A 13,244-nucleotide genomic window follows, 5' to 3' on the forward strand; every position below is an offset into this window, starting at 1 on the left:
ATTTAACCTCTATACTCCTGCCCTAAATCTCGAACCCTGAACAGTGCTCCAGTTTGTCTCCATTAGCGTGCGTGCTACTGAACGTTTACGTTCATTTTTGCTTTTAAGCGCCGTTAGGCCGCCGCGGTGCACGGGGAATGGTGAACTGCTCGCCCTTTCAACTGGGCCCAACTTCCCTATCAGAACACAGAGAAGATCATTCCATTCTAACACCACGTTCTTTCCATTTTGTTTGGTTTCGCATCTGCAGTCTGTTTGACTGCTCCGAGAGAGAAGAGAGGTTAATACGAGGGAGGTGGCACTAAGTTTTTAAATAATATTCAAAATAAAGGCAGAACAAATTTTTCCTTTTCTTTACAACTCTGCCTGCCTGCCACCCCCCTTCCCCCATTTCTCTTGCACCCCACGGTTCCACCGGCAAAATCGTTTAACCCGCCGAGTCGGCTCCTCAAAGTGAGAGGACAAATATTTGGAGAGGATTAAATTGAGGGAAGGGGAAGCGATTGAGGGAAACAGTCCTGCGGCGAAAAGAACAAGGCAGACCTGAGCGAGCGGCAGTTTCAGTAATGACCTGAAGCGCCGGAGGTCACGCTCAATTCTGCAGACACAATCTCATCCCGCCCGCCCCGCGTTGTTCCTACAGCGCTTGACCCGCGGATCCAAACGACCAGCCCGCCGGAGGCACGCTCTCCGCGCACAGCTTCCGCCCGGTGAGTGCCACGGCTTCTCGCACGAGGCGGACGTGCCACGGGCTTCTCGCACGAGGGCGGACGTGCACACGGGCTTCTCGCACGAGGGCGGACGTGCACACGGGCTTCTCGCACGAGGGCGGACGTGCACACGGGCTTCTCGCACGAGGGCGGACGTGCGCACGGGCTTCTCGCACGAGGGCGGACGTGCACACGGGCTTCTCGCACGAGGGCGGACGTGCACACGGGCTTCTCGCACGAGGGCGGACGTACGTTCCGCACGAGGGCGGACGTGCGCACGGGCTTCTCGCACGAGGGCGGACGTGCGCACGGGCTTCTCGCACGAGGGCGGACGTGCACACGGGGTTCTCGCACGAGGGTGGACGTGCATAAAGATCCACGGCCTTCGGCCACCGCCCCAAAACCCCACGCCCCGGCTTTCAGGCTTTCCCTTCCCTTTTTTCGATAGACGAGGGCCTTGTGCGAAGATAGTTATTCACTGCATGCGTATGCTCGACGACGCGCATAGTTTAAAAAGACGTCTCACAGCCAAACACGCTTATTCACTCTAATGATAGCAGAGAATACTACCGACAGTTCATCAAAAGGCCTCTCAGCACGGGATTGACTTTTTATCATTTGCATGGCGTTTGCGCGATTAAGCGCGCGTTTGCCTACAGGTACGCTTCCACCGAGAAGCGCCGCCGCTCCGGAGCTGACGCAAGGCGAGGAAAGAACTCCCCCCCCGAAAGCAAACCGCGCGAAAACGCCAGGGGAGGAAGCGGACGCCACCCAAACCCGACCCCGCGCAGCGAACGGCCCCGCGGTCTGACGCTACCCCGCTACGCCGGAGGACCCCGGCGAGAAGACGAAGGACGCGGCCGTCCGTCCCGCCCCCCCCCCCCCCAGCCGAGCATCAGTATTCAACGGCGAGGGCCCGCAAACGCATAAACTGCGAATGAGGTCTCTTCGATCGCCGCGGAGACGGGGCTGACAGGCGCTCGGATAACAGTTTCCAGCCCGACAGGAATGAGATCATGTTAATTCGATCCAAAAATAACTGACAGGGAGGTTTCCTTTGAGAGGCACCCCGCGGAGCGTGGCGCTACTGTCGAGGATGGGGGGGGGGGGGCGGGGGAGGGTCGGTTATATCTGACACCCCCACACTCTGGGAGACTAGTTAATGAATCAGGGATCCGCGGCTCTGTGGCTGTGTGCGCACGAGGGACATTTTCCAGAGACGGAGAGATTGCAGCGGATTCTCTGGATACAGGGATCAGTGAGTGCAGATACAGGTGTGAGCGCCCCCCCCCCCCCTCCCCCAGCACACTTTCAATACTGAGCCTGCAGTAAACATACCGGCGTAGCCACACCTACAATTCAACTGCCGAAATACGGATAGCTGGCAGCTCAGACCCCTCAGATGCCAGTTACTTTCACAGTAACAGTTACTTTTATTTTTATTTCTGCATGTATTTTCGGCAGAAAGCCGTACTACAGCGAGGGGGATCTTGTCTTTTGACACACCATCTCTGTATCAGAAGTCATGCAGACTATGTTGCAGAATGCAGCGCACGCCTCATCGGTTCCTTCCCTGACTGGCCCGACGGAGGAGGCGCAGCCAAGGAGGACGAGGGCCGCGACGGGAGGAGGCGTCTCCACTCACCTTTTTGCTCTCCTCCATCTCGTGCTCGAACATGGCGCTGAACACGGGGGAGCGCGCTGAAACAGAAGGGGTGCGTTACACACAGCCGGAGTGTGTGTTTTCATCACACAGGCACAATACACACACACTACAAGAGAAACACTATTTCTACACCATGACAGTACATCCCCCTTTGGAGGCAACAAGGAACAGCACAGAGCCACTTGCATCTGGCACGCTGCACTCCCATTTTACCAACATTAACACAACATGACTATTTAAAAAAAAAAAAAAAAAAAAAAAAGATAAGCAGTTAAATCTTATTAGTGAAGTATTTAATAAGGATTCGTGTCGGTTCGATTCCTCTCCTCGGTAATTGTTATAAGCGGAGCGCGCCGAAATTCGTCTCTCCGCCGGTGTCAAAGCAGAGGAAAAAGCTGTCAGTAAACACGAAAGGCTTAACGGCGAGCTAACAAGCGACCGCACGCTGATTACAACAGGTAGGACTGTTTGGTAGGCAGCGCGACTGTCGGGAGAGACGGGCCCCCGTGACAGGAGCCCGCATTAAAACCCTCTCCACTGCAGCGCAAACTATTATCCACACCTCAGCTCACCGGCTCCATAATTAGCAGCCAGATGAGTCTCCGGTGGAAAATCCTCCCCCTTCATAAGTCCTTAAAAACTGCCGGCATGTAGTGGTACTGAGCCACAGATAACGGATGGCGTGGCACTGACAGTCATTTAAGGGCTTTTATTTCTGCCATTGTGGACGAGAGAGCGAGAGAGAGACAGAGAGAGAGAGAGTGTATGTGTGTGTGTGTGTGTATGCAAGTGAGAGTGTGTCTGTGTACGAGAGAGAGAGCGAGAGAGAGAGAGTGTGTGTGTGTATGTGAATGTGTGTGTGTGTGTGTATGCCGGTGAGAGTGTGTCTGCATACGAAAGAGAGAGGGAGAGACAGAGAGAGAGTGTATATGTGTGTGTATGCAAGTGAGAGTGTGTCTGTGTACGAGAGAGAGAGAGAGAGAGCGAGAGAGAGAGTGTGTGTGTGTGTGTGTATGTGAATGTGTGTGTGTGTATGCCGGTGAGAGTGTGTCTGCATACGAAAGAGAGAGAGAGAGGGAGAGACAGAGAGTGTGTCAGTGTGTGCGTGTGAGTGTGCATGCATGAGTGCATATGAAAGAGAGAGAGAGACGGACAGAGTGTGTGTGTGTGCGTGTATGCCAGTGAGTGTGTGCGCATGTGTGCGCGTGCGAGAGAGAGAGAGAAACGACGTAGCACGTGAGTTGGCTTAATAATTCTTTGCTTAATAAGCTTAAAAAGCCTTAGAGTGTGTGATAGTGCACTGTTCGTAGTGTGTGGTATTAAGAGTGTTTCCAGTGTGCAGGGTCATGCAGCCTTTCCCATGGCGGGACTCTACCTGCCAGGATGGCCTTGTGGGCCTGGAACTCCTGCCCAGCCACGCAGAGGGAGCAGTCGGTGAAGCGCGAGTTCTCCCAAAGCCCGCCCAGCTCGTCGGCCAGCCGGCAGTCCGGCACCTTCACCATGTTCATGGTGTTCTGACCCGAGATGTTCACAGAGTCCTGCACCACGCTCACCTGCAACACAGGAACAGGCCCGACCGTTCAGTCACTCAACACATCAACAGGCCCGACCGTTCAGTCACTCAACACATCAACAGGCCCGACCATTCAGGCACTCAACACATCAACAGGCCCGACCGTTCAGTCACTCAACACATCAACAGGCCCGACCATTCAGGCACTCAACACATCAACAGGCCCAACCATACAGCCACTCACCACATCAACAGGCCCAACCTTACAGCCACTCACCACATCAACAGGCCCAACCTTACAGCCACTCACCACATCAACAGGCCCAACCACACAGTCACTCGACACATCAACAGGCCCAACCTTACAGCCACTCACCACATCAACAGGCCCGACCATTCAGGCACTCAACACAGGAACCGGCCCGGCCATTCAGCCACTCAACACATCAGCTCAATTACTCATTCATCTAACCAGCCAACTGCACCTCCACCACATTTTTATTAAAGCCAATTCAACACACCGGTTGTCTAATTACAGGAAATTGCAAATACGATTCACCAGTAATGTGAATATTTATAGGCTTCGGTGCCCACGGGGCTACTGGACTGCTGACTGGCGATTCGACGCTAAACTTCTTCACGTTTCCCCAAGACTTCCTGCGTTTGGCTCCATCTACACAGGCTGCTCCTCTCCCCGTCCCTTCCTGTGCAGAGGAAACCCCTAATCAGTGGTGGGTGACGGCCTGACAGCCATCGTCGTAGATGGGATTGCACTCTTTTGTCTGCGTGACACGTACTGCTTTCTCTACCGAAACAAAGGAGGACAAGTGTGACAACAGACTTCAAGAGCCTTCCGCTGTGCCAAAGAAACTTCTGAGGAATGCCTCCAATTTCCTTCCAGCTTTGTAAAACAGAGAGACGAAAGCGGTGAGAGAGAGACAATCCCTTTCATTGTCTGCAACTGATGAGGAGTTCCTTCATCTGTCCATCTGACAGGGGGAGAGGAGAAAAGCGAAAATGGGAGGGAAAGAGAGGAAGGTGGGCAGAATGCCAACGCAGCCCGGACCTGGAGTGGAGGCGGGGTCTCGGGAAGGCAGCGGGCTGTGCAGACGCAGCTGCAGCCTCAGACGGAAGCTTCCGGCAGGGAGCGCGGCTGGCTGCGGATTCCGTTCTTCCCACCCCACCCCCCTTTACTGTGTGCATGTAATTGTCTTTAATTCTCAGTAATGTGCGCAGCAGCTGCTTACCTGCTGCAGCCAATGCACCCGGCAGAGCGGTCAGAGAGCGGGCCGAGCTCCGCCCCTCACCACAGTGCGTACCGCGAGGGTCCCTCAGCCGTAAAGGCCGGGAACCGTGGCCACAAACATCAGGGCCCGGGGGGGGGGGCGACGGGTCGCCAAAGCAGACCGAAAAGGGTGGCTGTATTTATCACCCACGATGAAGAGGTGAACTTAAAAGTCAGACAGCCAGCGGATTTAGTGCTCGGCCCTCCTCCTCCTCCTCCTCCTCCTCGCGGTCGGCCGGGGCAGCGAGAATTTAAAGCCCTCTCCTGTAACTCGGTCCAAGCGGCGTACCGAAATGCGCGATCACACCGGCGCTTACCCCATTTCACAGTCCGGAAGCCGCGGGCAAACGGATGGTGATCTTTACGGAACACTGAGAGGGACGCGAGAGGGGGGCGGTGGGGGGGGTGAGAACCCGGCTCGGCTTGGTGCACGCGCGGCTGTCGGCCTGCGAGCGTGTCGCTGGCGTTATTACCGCAAGCTGTTTATTCGGGGCTGGTTTGATTTGATTAGTTTTGGAGAGCGCGCGCGTGTCCCTGGCAGTCTCCGCAAGGCCGACTCCGCCACCTGCTCTGGCCTCCGCCAGCCGCGCTCGTTCGTCTCCATCCATCTCACCCCAGGACCGCGCATATGCTGAGGAGCTCTCCCCTCTCCGCGTGCCAGAGCGCCTCTTAGCAGGAGCGGGCTTCTCCGCGCCCGTCTTCCGAGGGCCTGGACGGCTACGAGCAAAGTCTGGAGCGCGGAGGGGGCGGCGGACAGCTGCAGGAGCCGGCTCGGATCGAAACCGCAAGCAGCAGGACCGGGGTTGCCAGACGGGCTCCCGGAGAGCCGACTCCGTCCGTACAGGGTCGTGAGGGGTCAGCCTGGGCTGCGAACGCACTCACCCTGGAAGCCGCGAGGCTGCCTGGCCGCAGAATTTGAATGCCTGTTCCCTTTCGACATTTGACAGTAAAATATGATTTCCTTGCACTTTCGGAGTATTTTACATATTTTAGTTCTCCATCGCTTGTGTTTCAAATACTTGAAAGGCTCGTAGCAGTATTTTACATTTGGTAAAATATGAGAAGTGATCAAAATGTGCATTTTAAAAACACACACTGGGGCAAGATAGCACTGATTTGTTCCAGTGAAAATCGCAGCAGTATTTCATCTGAAACAATATGATAAGCAATTGAAAATGAGAATTTAAAATGGACACAAGAGCAAAGATGCACCCCCTGAACTCCTCCACCACCAGTGCCAGGGTACAAGACAAAAGCAACGTGCCGGTATCTTTCAGCTGGAAAATAGGAGGACTGCCAGGAAAATGTAACAAAATAAATGAACAAACCACAACTCGGCTTGCCTGTGAATGAGAACAGAGACATATTTGTCAAAGAAAATCCCCTAATTACGTTGAAATTGAAGAAGAAAAAAAACAAATAGAAACCGACTTGATGCAATTGTGACTCAATGTGGAGAACAGTGTTGAGTAACGTAATGAACACCCATTAAGGAGGCGTCAGTATGCGCCTGACAAATGGAAAGAAAAGAAGATGACTTCCGCAGGGCGAAGGCAGGGAGGCTCCTCCCACGTTGGGCAAAGTGCTCCGAAGCTCAGGCCGGGCTCAGGTACAGGAAACAGACACTATCACTGCTCTCACTGCCGTTCCTCATTTCCTGCAGCGATATTACAAATCCAAGGGCCCATTGTTCAAACTGGCAAAGACTCATCCATCGTCCATTCATCTCCAGAAAGCCAAAATCGAAACCACGATGGAGCACAGAGGGCTCCAAAAACAACAATAGTTCTCTTATATCTACTCTCTCACCCTAGTATCTTTCTTCTCAACAGCCAACAAAGTTCTCGTCACATGCACAATCCAAGTTGCGTCTACTTTGAGTAGAAGCGAGCCTCAGCGTACTCAGTGAAGCGCACGAGCACGGCGAACGTTAGCAGCTCCTCTCTGATATCAGGAAATGCTACTAGGACTGTTCGCCGCCACTTCGCCCTTCTCCTGGGAAGAACAGAACATCAGTTCTAAACCTAAAGTCACAAGTATTTGTCAGACTGGAACCTGAGAAAAGGACCAGCCAGCTGGAAAGTAACTTCAGTACTGGCCTGGTGGCCAGACCATTTACCACAGCTTGCGGGCTAGCAGTGGCCGAAGGGTCCGGAAACGGTCCTCTGAATTTGTCAGCTTGTTGAGTCAATACTATTGTCTAGCATGTCTGATCACATTTCAGATGGAAACTGCCAGCTGCAATGGGTTTCAAATGGCCTAAAAAGAGCTTTACCAGAGCCAATATGTACTCTATGTAGCTATGCTCTCAGGATACCTCAGTATCAATGTCTGCCTTCATGTCATGTCACCACGTGGTCACATGGTTCATCACTGAACAGAGGATGCAGGCTCCTTGCAGCAGCCCAGCTGCTCAAAACTCAAGACATGCCAAAATTCCAGATTAATTGAGCCCACAATATTTTAGATAAATTGAGCCTGTTGTGGTACTACTATCAAAAAAAAAAACTCAGTTAATATTTTACTGGTAAGGACAAACTAACCTCATATCACTTGTACTTCCACTTTCTTACTGCATTGTTAGTCTTCCACAACAGTACGCATTTGTTCAAGTGTTAACTAAATGTACGATCTAATCACTGCTGTATGCGAGGGTCAGCTAATTAAAGCAAACTCAAAACAGTGACATTTATACAACTTCACTTTTAATTTCCACATTTGGTTTATGCTCCCTCATTAAATGGCGCTCTTTAATACGAGTGAAGGGGACAAGACCATGAGGTGCCTTCCGTGTCTTTGCTGTTGTCTTCAAAGTGCTTAACCCGGGAATGGAACAATCCGAAATAATATCGATGCCGCGCAACAATGGCATTCAAGCGTGCCTTTTGATGGGGCCATAAATCCACACAAATGGAAAGTCGCTGGGCTCTTACATAACGGGACGGAAGCCAGGGCTGATGTATGTGCGCGAGCGCGCACCAGACCCCGCTGTATTAATCACGCTCCGGGGGACGCGTGCCTGAAAGCCGACACCGAGGGCAGACAGGAGCCATCAGTCTCCCTCTCCTTCCACAGGAATTAATCACTCACTCATTAGCAGCTGGGATAACCGCTCTGTCACCACCGCTCAAGGCGAGGCGGCGCGATGCACTGGGCGGGGGGCGGGGACGCGGCGGAGAGGGAGATGAGGACGAAGGGAGGAAGAGTCACTGAAGGAGAAGCAGGAGAGCGTGCCGATGAGAGGGGGGACGGCTCGGGTGAGTGAGGTGGCGTGACGCTGGCACGGGCGTCTGCTCGCCCTCACACCACCCCGGTGTGACAGAAGCGTTTAAAAACACTGCCACTTCCAACGCGCGACAGCTCGGAAACAGGCAAACCCACGCGAGTCTCCGTCAGAGACGGACGAATAAAGCAATGAACACCATGCCACGAAACGTAGCATCCCAGGTACAAAGCGTCAAATTCCAGCTAGCCGAGTTCCAAACTCAACTGTCTACCGGAACAGGCAGAAAGCAGCGAGTGTGGAAAACGGTGCCTTTTGTGCCGCAGGCGTGAACAGGCTGGGCTTTCGAGAGGAAAAAAAACACTCCCCGCCCAAATCTACAACCTTCATTTAGTCAAGTTCATCATACGGACTGCATCGCCACGGCACCGGGCCAAAGGTTCCCTGTTAGCGGGCTTAGTGCAGCTCATGGTCAGATCTTAATGGAATAATAATGACCTTTACCAGTGCCGTGCCTCTTATGGACCCCCTGGCAAGCAGGTCAAAGTTATGATTTAATCCCATTAAATACGTGCAGTACAACATAAGAGGATCCTAATAGAACGGCAATGCTGCATAATAATACCGTAACATGAATTATTCATGTATGCAACAAGGCATCAATCTCTTTCACTCTTTTTTTTTCCCGTCGAGATATTTATCAATTTTCCATACGTGATGATGCATGAAAGAGCACAAAAAAAATAATAATTAAATAAAAAGTTCATTAAGTTCCAGGAAAATCTCCCCGCCTCCCCACCCTCCTCCTCCTTGCCTCACTCATTTTTCCAATAATTTCAGGCCGGGTGAGTTTTTCAATCAGCCCTGAACATGCTCGCGTCCGCTCTACCGGGGGCTGTTTTAATAGATCCGTGATCTTTTAACTCCTCGTCTGGCCCGCCGCAAAACTCATCACCAGCTCTTTATAATGCATGACTCTCCGTCCGCCGAGCGTGTGAGCGGAACGTCAAAGTAAACAGCGCGTCGGCGCTCCTTCTCTCTCTCTCTCTCTCTCTCTCTCTCTCTCTCTCCCCTCTGTTTTTTCTCAGTTCCCTCGGATTGAATAATACCCCATATTTCGAACACCCCCCCCCCCCCCCCCCGCCACGCACCCAGACTCACACACACAAAGCACTCTCGTGCGCAGCCACACAGGTGCTGGAGCGTGCACATACAGACTGATACAATTAACCCAGACGCAGGGGAGCAGACGAGAAACTCGCACAGCCTAGGACGGGATGGGGGGGGGGGGGGGGGTTCTGGAGCGAGGGCATTGTGGGACTGCGTATTTACAAAATGGCCTAGCGTTGCGGCTCGGCCATGCAGAACTGGGCACGGACTCCTGATGCAATTGCGGCGACCGCTGGGAACAGTCTGAGTGATTTTGGGCCCAGCAACCCCAGACAGTTCCGCTCTTTGTGTTGACCTCTGAACGACTCTCCAAAGGCTCCAGTCTAAACACTGTTCCGCCAGCACAAAGGAATGCAAACAAAGGGTTGTTTTAAATAGCCTGTAGGTCAACGCACATCATCGTATGCCCTGTATGTCCCTTCCCAAAGGTTTGTTTTCATGACAGAAAGCACTGCAACACAACTAAGAACCCACTGTTGACAAACATCAAAATTCACTTAATTACTTCACAAAAACGGCCCATGGACACTATGCTTCTGAGAATGATGAAAAGAATTCAGCACAGAAAGAATCGATACAATTTTCTAATTTCGCATTCCTCGCAGAACGCTTTTCAACTTGATTGGCTATCTCCAGGCAGCGCTGAGGCTGTCTATATTTCATCCATCTCTTCATGTGTTACTCTTTGAGTTACAGACATCACACAACACATGGCAGCTTGTATTTCCTGGGCTGCCTTTAGACTGTTTATTCTGATTATTAATTGTAGTTTTAAGCAAAGAACAATCTCCTATCCATTTATCTCTGCAAATTCTTGTTTAAACACTAAGATCTTTGCTTTCCTAGTAGAATGCCATATGCTTCTGTGTTTGGTGAACAATTCTGTATAGATTTTTTTTTTTAGATGAACAGACATTTCCATTTCTGAATTCAACCTGAAGGTTTCCTTTGGAATAGTGATGATAATTTAAGCAGAGCACCACACGCATGCTAAACATCATTCTCTTGATTTTGGTTAAGATGCCATCAGAGCGTTTTGGGTGGGAAATTAAATCATCTTGGTGGTCCACCAGTGAGCTCTACAGTGGGAGGACATGACGGCCATGCCTACAACAGAGTCCACAAGTTGGCAAACTGAGACCAGCTCAAACCCAGTCCTCATCAACTCATTGGTACCCTCCTGTATCGAGCTGTACAGAGCAAAGGAGCCACAGCACTCTTATCGGCCCCCCTGAGGTGGCACAAGGCCTCCAGAAAACTGTGTCTAGTAAATGGCATTAGCATGGTCTGGCTGTAAAGCTCAGAATCGAGCCTGCACTCACACCTATGGTACTGAAGTAGGGAATCCTATCAACACCAACATCCCTCCTCTCTCCTCTCTCTCTCCTTCCCTCCTGCTTTCCCCTCATTCCCTCCTCTCCCCTTCCTTTCCTCTCTCTTCTTCTTCTTTCCATTCCCTCTCCCTCTTCCTCTCTCTCTCCTCCATTCCTCCTCTCCCTCTCTCCTTCCTCTTCTCTTCTTTCCATCTCCCTCTCTCCCTCTTTCCCTCTCCTCCTTGCTTCCTCTTTCCATCTCCCTCTCTCTCTCCCTCTTTCCCTCTCCTCCTTGCTTTCTCTTCCCATCTCCCTCCCTCTCTCTCTCTAGTCAGAGTGGCGCTGTGCCAGGGTGTGGGGGGGGAGCAAACGAGCAGCAGCTGCAGCAGCCTCCAAAAGGGGCGCACGGCATATGGCACTTCCCTGTAAAGGATGGGCGCTGTCATGAGCAAAGTGCTTAAAAAGAAAGAGAAAAAGAGAAACAGTAAAAGAGAAAAAAGCTGAACATCAGCAAAGAGCTAGTTCATTCCACAGGAGCAGCGTCTCCCTGCTGGGCACCACACGTGGAGAGAGTGGTGTGACTGCAAGAAAGAGAGAGAGAGAGAGGGAGAGGGAGAGAGAGATAGAGACGGAGGGAGGGAGGAGTAGGAGAAAAACAAGATGAGCACTGTGGGCACTGAAGTTTTTTTGTTTCTTTTCATCATGTTACTCATACTGATACAAATGCCGTGTAGCATCGGTACTTCGGAAACAAATTAGCCAATAACGACCAACTGAACAGAGAAATATTATCTAGAGCAGCGAGGGGCCTGTATGAAAGGACCGCGCCGTCTCAAAGTGTTCAGACTGAGCATTGGAAGGCCTTAAAACAAACCACATTCTGTTAGATGTTCACAGGGCAACAAGAAGAAGGAAAAAAAAACACACTTTTTATCCATCTCCCCACTTACTCCCCCCCTCCTCCACTGCTTACTGTCTTCAGGATTTTTTCCCCCTTTTCATTTTGAACACGCCATCCCAGTAATGACAGCCAGCGCAGCGCCTTTAATGGGAACCATCTCCTCATTAAATACCTCCAGGTGTCTGGGGGCTCTGGCAGAGAAAGAGAGGCGAGCTTGTTCACCCGCTTTCGACATGACACACCGGCAGCTCCCCAGAGACACTTTCAAGTAACTAATACCGCTCGCCGTTAAAGCAAAGACAAGTTTTTTTAAACGGTCAACGATGCGGGGATTCTTTTGGCATCAGTCATATACAGCCGGCTTCAACTCTCCCTATCAAACATTCAGACTTATTCCTCGAGGATTAAATGGCTGCGTTTAGGCAAATTGTAGGCTCCATCTTAGGCAAATTGTAAAAAAAAAAAAAAAAAAAAAAAAAAGCTACCAGCTTGAGTCATTGATCCACTTGAGGTTCGATGATGCTACTTGGAATTAAAAAGAAACCAAACATTGAAATCGAGCAGAAAGTACGTTGGTAGATCAGAACGGAATTTATCACGTCTGGCTAGCGGCAGAAACACATACATGACAGCCGAATTCATTTCATCAATTAAATAATTTACCAGAGCAGTTAAAGTGAAATAGTGCCAGCGACAGCCAGACTATGAAATTTTGATTTCCAGTCCCAGCTTCATCATAGTATTCGGGTGAAAAAGCACAGTTGATGATACATTCTGCTTGGACAGATCCACTTCAGCCGGCTCCTGCTTCGAAGTAACTGGATTTGACTGGAAATGAGATTTTCGCAAGCATCTCTCGTGGAAAAGTAAAGTATCAAAATAAAACGGCATTCAATAAAAACAACGGATCCACTATTTAACACATACATAAATGTCGCATGTAGCCCTCGCCGAAGGGATCACCATCTAGCTTCACAACAAAAGAAACTGTTGCAAATTGTTGACTGAAAATCAGATTGGAGACTGGACCAGGGCTGAACTGAATTAACATGAACTGTCTCACCAGCTGTTTTTTTTTTTTTTGCGAAGGTCAGGTTAAACTCTGAATCACTGAAAATAATCAGCAGGCCATCGGCACCTGTGCCTCTGCAGACGAGTACAATGGTGCTGAAATTAAGTTGTTGCCATGAGCGATACAAGCCTTTGTTTCCGCAGGCAGCTCAGAGACGGCAGAAGGCAAAGGCCCCTCCACTACTGCGCTGATCTGGGCCGGGTAGGCACTGATGCGACTGACAGGCACCGCTGTCCCACCGTGTGCCCGGTGCCCTCTTCCTTTCCTCCTACCTATTTCCTCACATCAGTAGACCCTGTGCGGAAGCACTTCAAACGAACTTCCACACGGCTTTACCCACGCCGGAAAACTTTCCGACACCTCCCTACCATACCCACAGGGTTAATTAGAA

General features: G+C 51.2%; 1 protein-coding gene across 3 annotated transcripts in view; it reads right to left on the reverse strand.

Annotated features, from left to right (window-relative positions):
* The window catches only part of spop (speckle type BTB/POZ protein), a 101,524-nt gene that overhangs the window by 14,105 nt on the left and 74,175 nt on the right, over window positions 1-13,244 (reverse strand). For all 3 annotated transcript variants that reach the window (XM_064321992.1, XM_064321990.1, XM_064321991.1), the window contains 2 exons: window positions 3,752-3,929; window positions 2,356-2,411 (listed from right to left, as the gene is read on the reverse strand). In XM_064321992.1, coding sequence (XP_064178062.1) covers window positions 2,356-2,411; window positions 3,752-3,929 — 234 coding nt within the window. The remainder of the gene's footprint in view (window positions 1-2,355; window positions 2,412-3,751; window positions 3,930-13,244) is intronic.

Source organism: Anguilla rostrata, chromosome 2 (genome assembly GCF_018555375.3).
Source record: "Anguilla rostrata isolate EN2019 chromosome 2, ASM1855537v3, whole genome shotgun sequence".
NCBI classification, from domain to species: Eukaryota; Metazoa; Chordata; class Actinopteri; order Anguilliformes; family Anguillidae; genus Anguilla; species Anguilla rostrata.